The 15,152-nt window shown below is 34.5% G+C and overlaps 1 protein-coding gene across 1 annotated transcript in view; it reads left to right on the forward strand.

Annotated features, from left to right (window-relative positions):
• Positions 1 to 15,152, forward strand: part of PCNX1 (pecanex 1) — a 213,885-nt gene that overhangs the window by 81,058 nt on the left and 117,675 nt on the right. The window contains 2 exon segments of the mRNA XM_017882758.1: positions 664 to 796; positions 7,581 to 7,765. Of these exon segments, the coding sequence (XP_017738247.1) occupies positions 664 to 796; positions 7,581 to 7,765 (318 nt within the window).

A 15,152-nucleotide genomic window follows, 5' to 3' on the forward strand; every position in this document is an offset into this window, starting at 1 on the left:
AGTTGAGAGGACCAGAGCCAGGGGCATGGAGTTGAATAAAGTTTGATGGTAATGAAGTACCTTTATAGTAAGATATATTCATGCTCTGTTGAATTAACACACTGGTTTTGCAACTTCACAACCAGAGGTTTCATTTAATGCTGCCAAAATTATGGCACAGGGTACTGTGAGATAAACTTACTGCCTTACTCTTTGTCATCAGCAGTGAAATGTACTGTCTTTGCTGTTTTTACAATACTTATGAATGTAAGAAACTAATGCCCTATTCCCGTTAGTGGAAACTAATCAATATTGTGCTTTTAAGGTTGACTTAATTAACGGGGCAGTAGAGGAATATGGGACCAAAATAAACAAAACTTTCAGGAAAAGATTTAAAACAACAGAGATCTTAAAAATAGGAAATTGAGGTTGAAGAGAAGATGGCGAGGCTAGATAATAAGTCAAAAACATTATTTTAAAGAAACAGTTATCTTTAAATAAATGAGATACTTTTTGTGTATTGCCTGATAGGACAGATTGACAGTGTACATGTGAAAACAGTTTGGATTAATTAGACAAGTTCACTTTACCCATGAGGGTGGGAAGTCAAGGGAAAGCCAGGCTCAGCTGCTATTTACATCTCTGACCTAGGCTCCTGTTTGACCTAAGTCTGTCTTGATGCAGCAGCACAAGCCAGCGAGGAGGCAGTGTCATTTCGCCGCGAACGCAGCACATTTAGGCGCCAGGCAGTACGGCGCCGGCACAATGCAGGGAGTAACCCTACCCCTCCTACATTGCTCATCGGATCACCCCTAAGGTATGGTATTTTCAATTCCACCAAGTTTAGCATGCATGTAACAGCCCTTCTAATCTGTTCCGCCAGTCCCAAGAAAGCATTTGAAGAGCTTTGTTTTTCTTTTCCTTTCTGTTTCTTTCCTATACATTTAAGCCCTTTTTGGCTTTTTCTGCATGTAACCATGAGCCTGTTGCATTATGCATGCTTTATGTTGCACAATGATCAGATTGGTTTAGTCAATTTTAAGTTGCAGAATCACTTGAAGGCAGTTACAGGATGTATATAGTAGGTGTTAGTCAGCTTTCCTTTTTTTTTCTCTCACTCCAAATTAATAATAATGCAACATTTTCCCCAATATTTTGACATTATTTAATATAATATGAACAAATACAAACTGAGTGGTGAGCTTGTTGAGGAATAACAAATAATTCACTTAAACTTGATAAGCCAGTTTGTTTTATTTCACTAAAATATGATATGTTTTATTTTATATTGCCTAAACTTAGTGCCTTTTATAATCACCAGGATCTGGTAAATGACAGAACTAACATACATAATTTATGTGAAGTGTGGTCAATTGGAGAGAGATATATATTTATATGTATATCTTTATTAAATTTTTCAAGCTCTGTAGTATAGTAAACAAACACATCATAACTTTTTCCAGTAGTCCTAAGTAAGAAAACATCCATTCGTAACATTATGGATAATTTTCATTAAAATTCTAGTAACTACTTTATTCTTAATTCCATCAAATCTGATGAATCCATGCCCTGAATTAGAAATATAAAAATCTATCCAAAACACTTGGGGTTTAATTTATTTTAAGAATACAAAAACAGATATAAATACTTTTTTTGGGGTGGGGGGACGTTCTATTGCCCAGGTAGGAGTGCAGTGGCGTGATCTTGGCTCACTGTAACCTCCGCCATCCAAGTTCACGTGATTCTCCTGGCTCAGCCTCCCAAGTAGCTGGGATTAGAGGTGCATACTACCATGCCTGGCTAATTTTTGTATTATTGTAGAGACAGGGTTTTGCCATGTTGGCCAGGCTGGTCTTGAACTCCTGACCTCAAATAATCCGCCTGCCTTGGCCTCACAAAGTGCTGGAATTACAGGCGTGAGCCACTGTGTTCTGCCCCAAAAATGGATATAAATACTTTACATATGCTTACTTAAGCAGTGCATATATTATACAAAATACTTTTATTAGCCTCTGTATCCCAAAAGTACTATTTTACAAATTATTTTCCAGCTACATTTAAATTTCAAATTCAAAAGGAAGAGCATTTAATGAAATAACTGCTGTTAAGTACATAGTAGGTTGGAACAGATAAACTCCTCTTGTTAAAGCCTTGTTCTTGAAACAAGCAAAATCCTTGTTTCTTTAAAATATTTTATCTCATACTCCCCTGAGATTTAAGACTTGCTTGTTTTCCTGGATTTTACATTACAGTCAAGAACTTTGTGTGTAATGAGGCACCCCTGGAATATCTCTGAATGTGCTGTGATTCTGGGGGCTGCCCAGTTCACAAATTGTTCATTACTCAAAGCTCCTTTAAATTAAAAAAAAAAAAAAAAAAGTCTGGGTGCTCTGGCTCACGCTAATCCCAGCACTTTGGGAGGCTGAGGCGGGCAGATCACCTGAGGTCAAGAGTTTGAGACCAGTCAACATAGTGAAACCTTGTCTCTACCAAAAAAAAAAAAAATTAGCTGGGTGTGGTGGTGCGCCCCTGTAGTCCCAGCTACTCAGGGAGGCTGATGCAGGAGAATTGCCTGAACCCAGGAATTGGAGGTTGCAGTGAGCCAAGATCATGCCACTGCACTCCAGCCTGGGTGACAGAGGGATACTCCATCTCAAAAACAAAACAAAAAAAAACTTCGTCTTTCATAGATCATGTTCCTAATTAATTATTCAATAAGTCAAAATTCTATAAAAGTAATGTGGATTAATTAAACCAATATTTAAAATATAAAATGAGGAGACAATCAATTTAAAAGAAACGCTTGTTCTAGAAACCTTTTCTGAGCCCTTTGCTTTTTGTGAGCCTTCCTGTTCTTTTTCCTTTCTACCTTGCCTTTTCCTGCTTGAAGTAACTTTTCTTTCTGCTGATGGATTTGGGGCATAATCTCAACATGCAGAAAGAGCTCAGCATTTTATTTTACTTTTTCTATTTTGTTTCTAACCTCTTCTTTTTGCCCCTTGAATAATACTTGCCAAAGGCAACTTTTTTGCTTTCTTACTCCATGTTTATATATCTTAAACTTTTTTTTTTAACTTCTGCTTTTCAGTTTTTTAAAATTATTTCATTCTTTGCCACTAATGAGCCTGCTGGATACCACTCAGCAACATATGCAGACAAATTAGTTTTTTGTCCTCTACCAGGTGGAATATTAAAGAGCTGTGTTCTAACTCCAGCCAGTCACCTACAATTTTCCCGTGTTTTTCTAGGGTTTGAAATACATTACCATTCAAATGAGGATGTTGTGTACTACCTTTTGTTTTGTTTTGTTTTGTTTTGTTTTTTGAGACGGAGTCTTGCTCAGTCCTCCAGGCCGGAGTGCAGTGGTGCAATCTCGGCTCACTGCAACCTCTGCCTCCTGGGTTCAAGGCATTCTCCTGCCACAGCCTCCTGAGTAGCTGGGATTACAGGCGCCTGCCACCATGCCCAGATAATTTTTTGTATTTTTAGCAGAGATGGGGTTTCACCATGCTGGCCAGGCTGGTCTTGAACTCTTGACCTCATGATCCACCCGCCTTGGCCTCCCAAAGTGCTGGGATTATAGGCATGAGCCACCGCACCCAGCCCCTACTACTTATTTTTCAAGGGTTCACATTATAGTTTTTGAAAAGTAGTTGTCTAGTAATCAGCTTGTAGTTTTTGTTGAGGTTCCAGGATATTCCTAGTACCAAGGTTACATATATCTTAAATAAGCTGACTTCATCATGGGTAAAGTACAATAACGTTTATCTATGGGGAATTAGGGAGAAACACCAATTTATTCATCTTTTGTAACTGTAAAAAAATTCAGGTAAAGTATATTGTGTTATTCCTCAGTGTGAGTTGCAGAATAGTAATCTCATCTTTAAATAAATATAGGATGATATGGTCATTTAAAATTTGGAAAAATTGTCAAAAAGAAATAGAATAGATATGGCAACACTTTCATTGCAAGTGATATGTAAATACTAGTAAATATACTAATTTATTTTAAACTTTAATGAATAAGTAAGTGATCATCCAAAAGGCAACTTGGTAAAATATACATCCCCAAGGATTGGGAGTGAATTATCAATTGTCTTACAAAGAGAATTTGAATTTATTTTATAATGCTTATAAAAAATACTGTTTCAGAATTATTTTTTAAGGTTTTATTTGAAAAAATTGTTTGCTTTATAGGTAGGTTTTGTTGACCTTTGCTAATTCTTCCCAGTTAGTAGGCCTAAAAGAGACAAATATTTAAAGATATTTATAATTCAAACTACTAAGAGTTCTGCAGTTATCCTAATGTGTATCTTTTTAATTCTAGTTAATGCGGCTGGAATGTAATGAAATCATCATTGCATTTTTCTGAGGAAGGGGCGCGAAAAAGGCATGTGCTTTAGGTGTTATTCTTAAATTTTATTTTTTTAATACAAAATTTAAAAATCTGGTAATAAATAGTGTCATAAGAGATAATAACTAAGAATTCATGATTAGGAATTCATAGGGGCCGCATCTAGTTTGTGGTGCTCAGAAATGATCCACCAACTGTTTTTTTTATGTACTTTATATAACAACGAGTTCTTCTGGGTTTTTCGTAGAACTTATAGAATATATAAGAATTATGTAATCATTACTCTTAGACTTTACATTTTAGGTTGGAGAACACATAAAAGGTAACTAGCAGTATATGCCAGAATGTGTCAAGTGCCAAGTTAAGTGATACAGAAGAAGGGGAAAAAGAACTGAAGATCAACTATTTTTCAGTCATTCATAGTAGAAATGTTAACAATTAAGATTTGCATTGCCAGTGATGCTAGTGATGGCTGATATGTTTTATGACCGTAAACTTCTACCTTTTCTTTTGCAGTGTTGTATAAAATAGTTGCCCTACCCTTACGTCCAAACTGGTTTAGTTTGACAGTAGAAGTTGGTAAAAAAAAGCATTATAGTTTGTACCATTATTAGTTTAGGATTAAAGCTGCAGCCCTCCAGGAATATGCTTTTCTTATGTGGAAAATTATGGACTTTTAAATTTCTGTTAAAGGATTATAACAATAGGAATTCAAAGAGACATCAACACTTTATTTGCTTATTTTCTCTTTCAGTCTCATTTACGTGGATCCATCATTTTAGAAAATCTTAAAATAATTGGGAAAGTAGTAATTTCTCAAAGGATATTAGGCCTAAGTTTGATAAAGTTTTAAATACTTGGTATTTTGAGATTAAAATTTATTAGAAATTTTAATAAAAATTATAATTTAATAAAAATTATCTAAATTGATAGTAAAAAACCTGATGTTTCTAATCACATGGATTCGTCTGATTTTATTTATTTATTTATAATTTTGGAGTTGGTTTTATGCATTGTCTAATATCTTAAAACCTTTTGTATATTGGGTATACATTGTGCATCTCTGTGTTGGAGATGAGCATATACTTAAATACTTCATGCCAAAATACGTCCAACTGCCATATGGCAACTTGGCTTATGATGTCAAGTGAAAAAATTGATGGAAAAATTTGTTGAGTACCTATTTTGTAAAATCTGTGTCTTCTGAACCTGAAGGGACACATGGTACCTGAACTAAGAAAACGTTGTTTTTAATAACAATGATAAACTTCTGAGCATTATCCAGGGGATGAAGAGTAGATAAAATTCATTTAGATTTACTTCTAACTTGTAATATTTACTACTAAACATTTTTTCCTCAGTATTTTCTTCCTTGTGAAATTTGTCCTTTTTGGTAAGGTTTGTGGATAAGTTTAGATAGGTTCTGAGGAAGAGTAACATAAATTATATGTGTATGGAAGATAAAAAACTTACCTGATTATATTAGTTCCCAAGATTATCTGTTGATTTATGTGTGTTCTACAAATATTCCAGTCTGAAGAAATTATTAAATACTTTTATCATTATGGCTTTAAAAATAATGCCAGTAAGGACTGACAACTCCACATTTTGTAAACTTAGTTTTTTCATATGTTGTGTGCATTCCTATCCTCTGCCTAGAATGTGTACTTTTCATCGGTGAAATGAAGTACTGCAGGTTAATAGGACTTCCTGGGATGATGGAAATATTCTATGATCTGTTTTGTTCTATACGGTAGACACTAAGTACTTGCTACTGCCTGCTTTGGTAGCTATTAGCTCTGGTAACAGTAGGTATGTTACGTAGTTACTGAGCATTTGAAATATTAGCAAGACCAAGGAACTAAAATTTTAATTAATTTCGATATCAGACAGCGTAGTTCCAGAATATGGTCTATTATCATAACCACAGGCTTAAGATATATATATATATATATGTTTCAACATAGCCTTTTATTTCTTGGTCATTCTGCAATACATGAGTTTGTTTTATGTGTACCAGAGAAACAATTACATCGAATTCAAAGGATTAGGGAGATGTTGATACTCATGAAAAATGGTAAAGTAACTGAATAAGGCCATCCTAAGTAGGATTCTTTTATTCGTTCTAGAGGTCAAATAATTTTAGTTGCAGACTCTGGGATTGTTAAAGGTAAACTTCAATCGGCAGATTGCAGAGTTGCATTGAACATCATGTAGAGAATAATAATTATACTCAAAGCATTTTTTCATGAGTTTTGTCAGTTTAAATTTGACTAAATATTATAACTAAGAACATTAAAATTCATACTATCATCAACATAAACAATATGACAGGTATAAAATGAGTTAATGAAAGTCTCTTAATTTAGGATAATTTTTTATTAAAATTTCTAATAATAAATTTTAATCTCAAAATACCAAGTATTTAGAAATTTTATCAAACTAGGCCTAATTTCCTTTGAGAAATTACCTATTCCTAATTAATTTTAAATGATTTCCAAAATGAATGGATCCATGTAAATGAGACTGGATATATGGTTTGTGAAAGGAAAATAGCAATAATTGTTATGGGAATGTAACTACTACCTTGTATATAAAGCACGCCATATTTCAGAAAGATGTAAGCTTTTTGTAGATAACACTTTATATTAATTCTACTTCTGACTGTATCCCATGGCCATTTGTATTTCACTTGGTTGAGTCAGTTTTTCTGGTTTTCTTGCACTAGTTTGTGATTTTTTTTGATTCAAGATTGTTATTTTGGTTGCATTTGATAATTTGGTTTTCAAGTGCATATAAACTTGTCTTATTGTGAGTCTGAGAGCTCAGAACAATTCTAGAGTTATTACAGGGCTATAAATGAAAGTGCATATTTAGCTGAAATATAGGGCTTATCCATCGGGGACCAGCTGCAGCACACATATATTGAAAGTACTTATGATTCTTTTTTGCTGCTTTCTTTTTCCTTACAGTAGAATTTAGTTGGCTTGTGGTGGAAAAAAGTTGTAGATTAACCAATTTACATGTACATTTAATGTTGACTGCATTTGTCACTTCAAATCAAATTTTAAGGACCAGAAGATTTAAGTTGGCAGTGTAATCTGTATATTTTACAGTTTGTTGGCTCTTTCTTAGGTTATGTTGAGAAAAGTGCCTTTTGAAATCAGTTTTCTATATTGACTTCAATCTAGGTATTGTTTTCTCTTTTCTTCCCTGTAATGTCTCCCCAATCCATGTTTTTTCCTAGCCTTCAAGATGGTCAGCAAGGCCAGCAGTCCACAGCCCAGGTCAAAGTCCAGTCCCGCCCCCCTTCCCAGGCTGCAGTGCTCAGTGCTAGTGCCTCCTTGCTGGTGAGAAATGGGAGTGTCCACTTAGAAGCATCACATGACAATGCATCTGCTGTAGGCGGTAGCAGTTTGCACGATGAACTTGGTATGCAGGCCTTATGTAATCTTGATGATACAAAAACTTTAATGCAGCAGATGATGGGTAACGATTGCAGTTCTTTTTTGAGATAGCTTCATTTTGGAACTATGCATAGGAGTGCTTTTTATATAGGATTTGCCCTGTGTGTTAGGAAAATGTGACTTTTGCTTTTCCTTTTCTGTTTCTCTCTACTCCTTTTTTTTTTTTTTTTTTTTTTTTTTTTTTTTTTTGAGACGGAGTCTCGCTCTGTCGCCCAGGCTGGAGTGCAGTGGCCGGATCTCAGCTCACTGCAAGCTCCGCCTCCCGGATTTACGCCATTCTCTCGCCTCAGCCTCCCAACTAGCTGGGACTACAGGCGCCCGACATCTCGCCCGGCTAATTTTTTGTATTTTTTTTAGTAGAGACGGGGTTTCACCGCGTTAGCCAGGATGGTCTCGATCTCCTGACCTCGTGATCCGCCCGTCTCGGCCTCCCAAAGTGCTGGGATTACAGGCTTGAGCCACCGCGCCCGGCCTCTCTACTCTTATTCTACATTTTCTTTTGGTCATGTCCATTTTTAATAGGTAGTTAAAGTGTTAATTATGTTCACACTCAATTCTGTTTTTCCCAGGCATTTGTACTATATAGGAGAAAACGTTGACTTTTTAAAAAAAGTTTCTTACTAAACTTTAATTTCTTTGAATATTTTGAATGTGCTTTAGGAAAGGGAAAAGTGCTTTCTAATTGTCTGCCACTATAGAGTCTTTCTTTAAGATATTCTGTTTTTCACACTATGTCCGTCATCTGTAGTAGGATTTATTTTAATTCAAAATACAGTACTCTGAGGACAACGTGGCTCCGTACTAATGTCACATAATAACTTTATAAAGCTTATTTCTTGTTCTTGTCAATATATCTATAAACATATAAATTATTGAATAATTCTCAGAGGTGTGGTATCATTAAACATCAGTGATACATATCTACTCAAATGTCTGTCTTATGCATTATTTAAGGATGATACTTTATTTTACTTTGGTTTCTGTTTGGTTTCTGTGTCTCTGTATAATCTAGCTTTCTTGTTCTCAGAATACAGGTTAGTAATGGTTTAAGTAAATAAAATCTAGTTATTCAGAAATATTCACTTGGAAGCATTTACTCATTGTGATTTGTTTATTCATGTTATAATTGCTTTTTACTTATAAAGTTACTGTTTCAACTGGAAGGATATGAGGTATAAGTTGCCCAAATTAGGATTTAATAAAACTTTACATGCTACCTATTCATTGACTCTTTTCTATTTTGTAAAATGCTGAGTTGTAGAGAGGTATTAATAAGTATGTATACATATTGTTGAAAAGTGTCATCTTCAGATCTCACAGACACTTGAAAATGGTAAACTAAGATATTTATAACATTAGAATGCATGGTGATTTCTAAATAAAATGAGAAAGCAATAAAACATTTTAAATTTAGAATGCTGTTGCTTTTAAGTTTGTGATTTGTAGAGGCAAGAAAATTTATAAGGAGGCTGCTTGGGGGAGAATGAGGTAGACTCCAATTTAGCTACTTGTTTTAGTTGTAACCAATACTTCTTTAGTTGTAAATATATTCAGTTATATAATAACTTTATATTGCTATTTCTCTTTGCTTAACCCAAAGGATTTGTGAATCTGTGAATATAAAATTACAGTCACCATCTCATTGTTCATTGGCTTTATAGTAGTAGATCGGCTAAAATAAAAGGCTTCATTTTAATCCCTTTCAGAGTTTTAGACTTTTATCAGATTAAGCACAAAATTAAACAGTAGATTATTTTCTGCCATAAGAATTCTTAGTTTGCTCAAAAAATTTGCTAAGCAAGCTTTAATGATAAAGTCTCATTCTAAATCCACATACCAATTATTGAAAATATTTACGTATGAACTGCCTTTCCAGTTCTGAAGATTGAAAAAACCTCTTCTGATTGGAGACGACTTTAGCATCTGCTGGTGGATATTCAGGATATTCTCTTGAAATTTGGGTTTTATCTTTTATGTTAACTGCCACCTTAAACTAGGTCTTGCTCTGTTGTATTTGGATGGTACCAAATTTAATGCTTAGTAATAATTAGCACAGAACAATCAATGGAGTGTATACCTGTTCCAAAACCTATAAAGTTGGCCAAAAAAGATTCTGAAAATGAACTGCAACTGAACTTAAAGGAATTGGTAGAGAAGCTAGAATATTTTTGTTGTGTGGTTTAATTTTCTACATGATTTTAATTAGCAGTGAATTATGTAAATGAAAATACGTGAATGAATTGGGTACTTTATACTCAAATATATTAAAGTTGGCTTCCAAATTTAGCTTCTTCTATTAAAAAATTTTAACCAGTTTTCACATGTGAAAGTATATGCATATGCATAATTTGTTTATATAAAACATACATGTATATGCACTAATACATGTTTGAGTACATATGTTTGTGTATGTACATGTACGTATGCTGTTTTGGATTAAAGAAACAACTCTGAATCAGACATTGTTTAATTCTCAGCCTAGATAGTTTTCCTAAACTGTGTTTTCTACATCTTTATTTTGTGGTGTCACAATAGGTAACCATATCCATTTCCTATACTAAACCCCGAGAATCCTTATTTCTCTGCCTTTTTGAGGTTACCAGGAAACATTAGACATCTTGGAAAAATTCACTGAAAATAGTATTACGAGGATTTTATTAGTAGCTTATTAAGCAGAGGGAAAAGTACTTCTATCATCTGTATTCAGCAAGCAAAATTAATCATGATCAGTTTTACAATTTGAATTATAAGTGGCATAATTTAAAAGGAAAAACTCAGGCTGGGCTTGGTGGCTCACACCTGTACTCCCAGCACTTTGGGAGGCCAAGACGGGCAGATTGAGGTCAGGAGTTCTAGAGCAGCCTGGCCAACATGGTGAAACCCCATCTCTACTAAAAATACAAAAAATAGCCAGGCATAGTGGTATATACCTGTAATCCCAGTTACTCAAAAGGCTAAGTCACGAGAATTGCTTGAACCTGGGAGGTGGAGGTTGCAGTGAACCAAGATTGCACCACTGCATTCCAGCCTGGGTGACAGAGTGAGACCCTGTCTCAAAAAAAAAAAAAGGAAAAGGAAAAACTTAGATGGTTTTCTTTCTTATTTATAGCTTTCATTTCCATGTGAACCTAATTTTAAAAAAATTGGGTTCAAATGACTGAAGTGTTGGATGAGTTTTGGAAGTTAACATCTTTGAAAATGATACTTCTATCAGAATTTCTCAAATTCTTCAATGTAGTATGTTGCTCTTTATTTTAAAGACCACATATTAAGGGTTAATTTTCTTCTGATTGGTCTTTTATTGGAATTGCTATTTTTTGATTTTTTTACTCTTTTCTGAATTAAACACAAAAATTCTAAATAAAACAAGCTGTGACTTAGTAATGCCCAGATTAAGTCACACAAGAGACTCTGAACTCAGGTAGCCTTACAGTTCCATTTTATATCTGCTAATCTTTTCTATAGAATTTGGCAATTACTTCTCAGTTACTAATCCTAGTTTTCTCTTATAAATTAAGACTAATAAGTTGATGCAATGATGAAACTTGCCATTATAGCTGGTAGTTACACTCTTAATGTGCAACACAGCATCTCAAATAAAATGTTGTAGATGAGATCAGATAGAACAGGAAACATTGCCTGTGGTTTTTTTCTGTGTATGAAATTAGTGGTCAGGGTGAGGAAATGCTTTGAAAGTGTACATGAAGTTATTATTTTGTCTTTATGTGAAAAATTTAAAAATTACTGTTACAGTGTTGACAAGAAATGAGGACAGGAGAGTTTTATATTTATCAAGACGTAATTACAAAGCACATATATATTATGAGTAGTATTTCTCTGGTTAAGACTTTCTTAATGTATCTGAGTTTATGATGCTTGAATTGATTTTCCTTAGGTTTTCTTTTGTTTTATTAATGGATAAGGATTGACAAAGGAGGTATTCTTTGAAGTGATCTGCTTTATTCTAGAGCTTCTTAACTTGAAAATGTAGTTGGCTATAGGAGAATTATTGAAGGAAACCTGGCAACATTGCTCATCCTATTAAGCAGTTCGTAGCAGAAATATAATTTGGAAGCTTTAAAATTTTCTACTTTAAAAAGCAGAGACTCAGGTGAATCTACAATACTTTTAGTCACTTTTATTAGAGTTAGTCTTGGTGTTTTAAAAAAGATTGTATACACTACTCTGTAGCATTTTGGGCTATTAGTACTTTTCCTTGTTACTATTAATACAGAGTCAGAGGACTGTAAAGGATCTTAGAGTTTATACGTCAGTTCCTTATGTTATGGTAGTTATTTTCATTCATCTGAACAAAAAAGTTACATCCTCTTGCAGCAACCTTGATTTTGTCCTTTATTATTGTTTTGAGTACAAAAAAAAATACTAAATTCTGTTCTTTGATCCTTTTGGGGAATGAAAGTAAAATGTTTATTTTGATCAAAACAATAAAATACTTCATTATGTTTCAAAGGAAGAAGTATTAAAAGGTTTAAGGGCTATATTCTACTTTGTTTTGGTAAAATTAGAATGTGCTTTTCCATCCTTACAACAGAAATACAAGTTGACAGATTCTGGAAGATACCATGAAGAAAATTAAGTCATCTACAATCTCATCACTCGGAGATATCCACTATTAGTATTTTGTAATTTATTCCTTCCAGTCTCTTTAAATGTACATGTTGATATGCACTTAAAAAAGTAGAGTTAGGATCATGTTATGTGACTTTTGTGCTACTGTTTGAGTTTTGTATCTTGCTTTTTTCACTTAGCAGAGTCTGAACATTTACTCATGTTATTAGCTGTTCCTTGATTTTTTTTTTTTCTTTTTTTTGAGACAGAGTCTCACTTTGTCGCCCAGGCTGGAGTGCAATGGTGCAATCTTGGCTCACTGCAACCTCTGCCTCCTGGGTTCAAGAGATTCTGCTGCCTCAGCCTCCTGAGTAGCTGGGATTATAGGTGCGCGCCACCACAGCTGGTTAATTTTGTATTTTTAGTAGAGATGGAGTTTTGCCGCCTCGAACCTCGAACTCCTGACTTCAGGTGATCCTCCCACGTCGGCCTCCCAAAATGCTGGGATTACAGGTGTGAGCTACCACGCCCAGCCTCTTTAATTTGTTTTTAAGTGGCTGCATAATTTTTTGTCACTTAGACGTATGTGAAAGGCAGTACAATATAGTGGACTCTGGAGCCAAACTTCTTGGCTTCAAATGTTTACCACTTATTAACTATGCGATCTTGGGAAAGTTATTGTCTTGTCTTGCGCCTCAGTTTCCTCATTTATCAAAAGATGGCAAAAATAATGCCTACTTCATAGGTTTATTGTGAGGATTATATTTATTAAGCATACTGTTAGAACAGTGTTTGACAATTGTAAACTTGTTATATAATCATCTTTGTCATTATTGATAAAATATTATATCATTATTTAACCAGTTAACTAACCCCATTGTTAGTCTTCGTGTTGTTTCCTGATATTTACTATTGTAATGAACACTGTGCTGAATGTCCATTACATAAGCTTTTGTGTATAGCTGCTGTGATTGTTTTCTTAGGATAAATAATGTTGACATGGAATTATCAGTCAAGGGGAATATACATTATTGGGGCTTTGAGATATACTGTTAATTGCTTTATGGAAAGCGCTGGTCTATACTTTATCTGGTAGCGTTTGGGAGGATCGCCACAAATATTACAAGTTAGAAGTAAATCTAGATGAATTTTATCTGCTCTTCATCCCCTGGATAATGCTCAGAAGTTTATCATTGTTATTGTGGGAAGACTACTAGAATATTTCAGATAGTTTTGGGTGCGTGAACAGCTCTAGGAATTTTACAGAAACTTACAGGGACAAGTTGAGATATTTAATTTGTCTCTCACTAGTTTGTTGTAAAGAATTCATTGAATCTCTAGACTAGATTATCTGCTTTCTAACATTAATCATTCTTAAGATTCTAATATAAAGCTGGTTAGTATATGCATTAGTTGGAGTATATGTTAGATTCTTTAAAGGAAAGACCCTTCCAAAATCATTGAAATGAAAGAGAAGTTTCTATTTCTCTCATGAGAACCATTGGGAGTCTAATGGGATCTATTCCTGTCATGATGGATCGATTATGTTATCTTTCACATGTGGCTTTCTTGCCTTGTCCAAAGGGCCTGCTGTAGTCATTGACATTTTCCAGCAAACAGGAATGAGGAGGGAGTAGAAAAAATCAAGGACATCTAGCCTTTATCTTCCTGATTGAGATTTGGAAAACATGCCTTTCATTTTCTCCCACCTTTCATTGGCCATACATAATCATGTGACAACTTCTTGCCGCAGGAGAGGCTGAAAAATGTCTCTAACTAGGTAGACAAAAGCCCAGCAGAAATTCAGTGAGGGGAAGATTCTGTTCAGAGGAACACAGAAAATGCTCTTGGCAGTGACTATCTTTGGGTAGTGAAGAACTTTCTTTTATATACTACTTTTAATTTTCCAATGAGTAATACTTTTTAAATGAAACCGTGAAACAGAACAGCAAATACCAATGTAATTCCCCCACATCTTAGTATCTGGTGGGAATTTCACTGATTGTGTGCTGTTACATGCTCATTAGACTCTTAACCTGGTCAGTCTTTATTTTCCTGTTTCTTCATCAACTTTATGGATATATAATTTAGGTACAGTAAATGGCATCTGTTAAATGTATACAATCCAAGGAGTTTTAACAGATGTGTATACCCGTCAAATACCTTAATCAAGATGTGAGTGTTTCTGTCACCTTCAAAAAATTCTCTGTGCCCTGTTGCAGTCCATCTCTCTGCTGCCTCTGGTCATGGACGACCACTAATCTGCTTTCTATCATTATGATTTCCCTCTTCTAGCAGTTGATATAAATGGAGTCATATAGTATACAGCCTTTTGTATGTACTTTTCCTGTAGTGTAATGCTTTTTGAGATTCATGGTACTGCTTGCATGTGTGAGTAGTTTGTTCTTTCTTACTGCCGAGAATTCCATTGTATGAGCAGGCTGTATATTGCTTATCTGTTCACCTGGCGATGGTTGTATTGTTTCCCATTTTTGGCTGTCGTGAATAAAATTTCTAAACTGTCTTTTTGAAAACAGTTCTACATCCCCACCACCAAGTTCCATTAGTTCCCTTTCTCGCCAACATTTTCTTTCATTGGCCTTTAGAATTGTAGACATAATGGGTATAAAATGGTAACTCATTGTGGTTTAAATTTAAATTTCTCTTATGACCAAAGATAATAAGCATCTTTTGATGTGTTTATTGGCCGCATCTTTTGATGTGTTTATTGGTTTATCTTCTTTTGTGAAGTGTGTCCAGAAATTTACTCATTTTAAAAATTG

This window comes from Rhinopithecus bieti, unplaced genomic scaffold (genome assembly GCF_001698545.2).
Source record: "Rhinopithecus bieti isolate Rb0 unplaced genomic scaffold, ASM169854v2 scaffold_13259, whole genome shotgun sequence".
Lineage (NCBI taxonomy): Eukaryota > Metazoa > Chordata > Mammalia > Primates > Cercopithecidae > Rhinopithecus > Rhinopithecus bieti.